Raw genomic sequence first — 4,301 nt, forward strand, 5'->3', positions numbered from 1 at the left:
ACCACAGATCACGAGTCATTTATAACTTTCAGATTCAGAATATGTTTGAAAAACAAAAAGAGGACAAACAGATTTCCTTCCCGGTAAGTCTGAGTGCGGTTTAGATATTGATCTGACTGGCCGCAGAAAAAAGTGGCTCAATGGCTCAAGTCAGTGAACAAGGAAATGAAGATAAATCTGGTACTGAGCTGCATCAAGAAAACAAAATAAGCGCAGGACTGTTATGCAAGACAAAGCCCTATAATGTTTCACATGTGGGGTCTTGCTTCACAGAAATGGTGATGTGATTCACTCCCTCTTCGCTGTTTTTGTTATGTCATTTAGGTTTGCAGATATTTTTGAACAGCATGTAGGCTACATCACTAAAGTTAAAATCCACATATTAACTCTTTCAACGTGTGTTATTCATCGTTATATATATATATATATATATATGATATATTTAATTTTTTTTTTATTTCTTTGGTAATACTGAAACGCATGGGATGAACCCAGAGTTCAAGAGATGAAGAAAACCACAGACTCACATTGCATTTGGGAGTTAGGCAATAAGATGAGTACAGAAATTGCAGCCGACAGGCCTTTCCAGTAAGTTTTGGGGGAATGAGTCAAGCAGTAGTAAGCCCAAGGATTGGCGGTGTCGAAACCAAGGTGTGGCAGGTCTGCGTGGGTACTGAAAGCAGCAGTCGCGCTGACTGTGCGATAACAGCCGCACTGCACCTTTAACTAAACACTGGAGAGTATTTATTGAGTGACGTGGGACGCAGACTGCGTCCTGAGTGTGGGCAGGAAGCGCAGAGACAGAGGGAGAGATCGCGGCGTCAAGTCGGCCGAAGTTAGAAAGAGGTGTACTGGAAATCAAATCGTTCCCCTTCAAGAGGGTAAACTTATTACATTAAAATAATCTTTAGCGACGAGATTACCTGATACAGCAACAGTTCTAGGAACTTTTTCGTGAACTTTTTTATTTAACAAGCAGCGAAACCGCGACTGGATTAACTTTGCAGGTCACATCGCGCCATTACACTTTTATGTTGAAAGCCCGGACCGGAAGGCGGGCTTTTCCGTTGCAGCCGACTTGACTCTGCCTTAAGAGAGTGACGGGCACACGGTGCACACTTGAACGAAAACGGGAGGGAAGCTTGCACAAGAATCCGCTGGGCTGTCGTCGGGAACTCAGCATGCCACAATACAAATGCTGAGCGGGGGTCCGAAACAACCGTGTTCACCTCCCGAGCGGCAGTAGTCGACGGCCACGCCCCGCGCCCACAGACCGGAGCCAGTACTGAACTGCTGGCGGAGGCGCTACGGTGAGCGGTTGGAAACCCAGCAGGGCGGCTAGCGGGCTCACGGCGGAGAGGAAGCGGGAGTGTCGGCTGTTTTGGGAACCATGAGAGAGTACAAAGTAGTGGTTCTCGGGTCCGGTGGGGTCGGAAAATCCGCACTGACCGTCCAGTTCGTGACGGGGTCCTTCATAGAGAAATACGACCCCACGATAGAGGACTTCTACAGGAAGGAGATCGAGGTGGACTCCTCTCCCTCCGTCCTGGAGATCCTGGACACGGCGGGGACCGAGCAGTTCGCCTCCATGCGAGACCTGTACATCAAAAACGGGCAGGGTTTCATCCTGGTCTACAGCCTGGTGAACCAGCAGAGCTTCCAGGACATCAAACCGATGAGGGATCAGATCATTCGGGTGAAAAGGTACGAGAGAGTGCCGATGATTCTGGTCGGAAACAAAGTGGACCTGGAGGGGGAACGGGAGGTCTCGTCCGGTGAGGGAAAGGCACTGGCGGACGACTGGAACTGCCCGTTCATGGAAACTTCGGCCAAAAATAAAAGCTCCGTGGACGAACTGTTTGCAGAGATAGTCCGACAGATGAACTATGCCTCAACACCAAATGGCGACGACCAGTGCTGTTCGTCTTGTGTCATTCTTTAAGGAAAAAGGACAACCATAAAGTTTTATTCTTTGCTCGGTTTTTAAGTTTGCAATGGTAAGCTGAGACACCCTACACTGCAAAACGTTCACTTGACATTAGTTATACTTCTATCCAGTGACAGCATATAACCAGTAGCCGTCTTATAAACTTGTTGTTGAAATCCTTTCTTAGCACATGTCCATATTAAGTATAGAGTAGTGAACAACAATATACCGGATGTGTGCTCAACTTGGATTCATGTTGATGTTTAGCCTTTCATTTTTTTTTTTTAGCCTATAGTCAGTTGTCGTTCATACAGTAGGAGTTCAGCATTAAGTTTTTCGCTGCTCACCTACAGTGGGACACTTGCAATCTATTGTTTTTGCTGGGCAGGCTGGGGAAGTGCCTGACTCATTTGCAGAACTGGAGAGGCAAGCTGTGACTGATTTTTAATTAGGTTTACGCAGTCAGCGGTTGAATCTGTACACCTAGAGTCTTGAGTTGTTAAACAACTGCTCAGATGATATTTTTCCAGAATGAGGTTAGCAGGAGTCGGGAGATTCCAGTGCTCTTGAATGGCCTACATTCAGGGGTCAGCAAGTTGGTTTTTGTTGAGCCAAGCCCGAAATTAGCATTGAAAAGCACCATATTTTTCTTCCTCTTTTGTCCGAAGTTGTTGTCGTTCATTCATGGCTCTTTTTATCTCCTGTTTTTGGCAGTGTGTTGCAGCAAGTGTGTACTGTTGCGCTCTTCTTCATGTCTCGCCCTGGCCTTGGAGGAAAATGAAAGGAGGAATGCTGCAGGGGGACGAGAGGAGGAGGAGGAGGAGGGAGCAACTGAGACAGAGGGAGGGGTCCACTCTTCAGGAATTCTGCTGGGTTGGAGTATCTCTGCTGCACGATCAGTGTCCACCGTCGATGTCAACACAGTGTCAGATCCAGAGTTTCAGCAACAACCTCCTCGCCAGTTCCAACTGTACTCCCAACTGGAACTAAACCCCAATGGAAAAGATATGGAGAGCAACACTTAGAGACACTCATAAATGGATATTTCTGTATAAGAAGAAGACAGAGATAGAGAGACAAAGTATATTTTGTTAAATAACTGCACAGTCTGGGGCAGGTAAAGATTTGGGTGATGTCTCTGCCTAACCCATTTGGGAGCAATGCTCCGCAACACTCCCAAATCCTACTTTTTCAAAAGTCAAAAGAAATTGACACCACTTATCTGCTGGTGGAGTGAACGCGATGAGTGCCACTTTTTTTTCCTTCGTCTCCTCTTCAGCGCGTGAGAGAGAGGACCTTAACTGAAGTGACATGGGGACGGTGACCCAATCGCCCTTGTGTCGAGTGCCTTTCCAAAACAAATCAGCTGTTCAGATTTAGTGCCAACCTACATGTATCACCAAAAGAACTCTTCAACATGGCAATCCACAAACTAGTGAACTTTTCTCCTGGATAATCTCGTAGGGGTGGAGGCTGAAAAAAAAAAAAAAACTACAATAGGCTTTTTGTTAATGGAATGGCGGTTTTCTGTATGTTTTACGTTGGGCTTTTTGAAGTCTAAGGTGTTCATTTTGCAATGTCTGCTTGGTCTGGCCAAACCTTTATCTTGAAATGCAAAGGTACTGGAAACTCCTAGACATGATAACAACACCAAACGCTTACCTGCCAGACCACTTACATCAAAGGAAATCTGTTTGTTCTCTTTAATTTGTTGTTTTTAACAGGAAATGTGATGATGTACTGTTGACAAATCTAACCTGATTGTAAGTTTAATTTCAGGCCAGCCCTTTAACAGTGGGCTGTCTGTTTTAAAAATAAGACTTTTAATACAAATTGCATTTTTAAAAAAAGAAACCAGGCTGTGTTTTCTCTTTGTTGACATCTACTTGTTTAAGCGTTTTACCACGATGGCCAAATGCCAGTTTGCTGAGCCTAAACAAAGTTGTCAAGTACAGTTTGGACAAGAGTGTGTCATTGCTTAAACACCAGCTTACTATGTTTGAATAGACAAAAATAACTACATTACTACAAATACTCACAGTAATACAGTAGTTTTAAAAAGTACATGTTCAGTTGTGTGCATAATTTGCAGTTACCTGACCTCCCCCAAAACCCAAATTTACATGAGTTATTTGATAGTTGAGGTAAGCCACAGGTCAATAGGAAATATGAATGCAAAAGGAAAATGCAGTGTGTATGTTGAGTTTCGTGTTGGACAAACTTACTGGGTACCTTTAAAGAAAGCTTTATTTCATGCAGTTTTAGTTGTATCATGAAAGCTATGTTGCTGTTTTCCCCAAAAATCTAGTTTTATTTTTCTACTACTGCCTAGCTATGCTTTTTTTTTTTTTTTTTTTTTCTCAAACACAAAACT

General features: G+C 44.1%; 1 protein-coding gene across 1 annotated transcript; it reads left to right on the top strand.

Annotated features, from left to right (window-relative positions):
- The first annotated feature begins 768 nt into the window (after positions 1-768).
- Positions 769-3,910, top strand: LOC120792302 (ras-related protein Rap-2b). The gene is made up of 2 exons (XM_040131387.1): positions 769-1,997; positions 2,642-3,910. Exon 1 carries the CDS (start codon positions 1,391-1,393, stop codon positions 1,940-1,942), a length of 552 nt encoding a protein of 183 aa, XP_039987321.1. The 5' UTR covers positions 769-1,390; the 3' UTR covers positions 1,943-1,997; positions 2,642-3,910.
- Positions 3,911-4,301: the final 391 nt, after the last annotated feature.

Source organism: Xiphias gladius, chromosome 7, assembly GCF_016859285.1.
Source record: "Xiphias gladius isolate SHS-SW01 ecotype Sanya breed wild chromosome 7, ASM1685928v1, whole genome shotgun sequence".
Classification (NCBI taxonomy): domain Eukaryota; kingdom Metazoa; phylum Chordata; class Actinopteri; order Istiophoriformes; family Xiphiidae; genus Xiphias; species Xiphias gladius.

Bases quoted from the DNA above. Each gene is read 5' to 3' on its own strand.
- LOC120792302 (XM_040131387.1), top strand. From the start codon at position 1,391: ATGAGAGAGTACAAAGTAGTGGTTCTCGGGTCCGGTGGGGTCGGAAAA.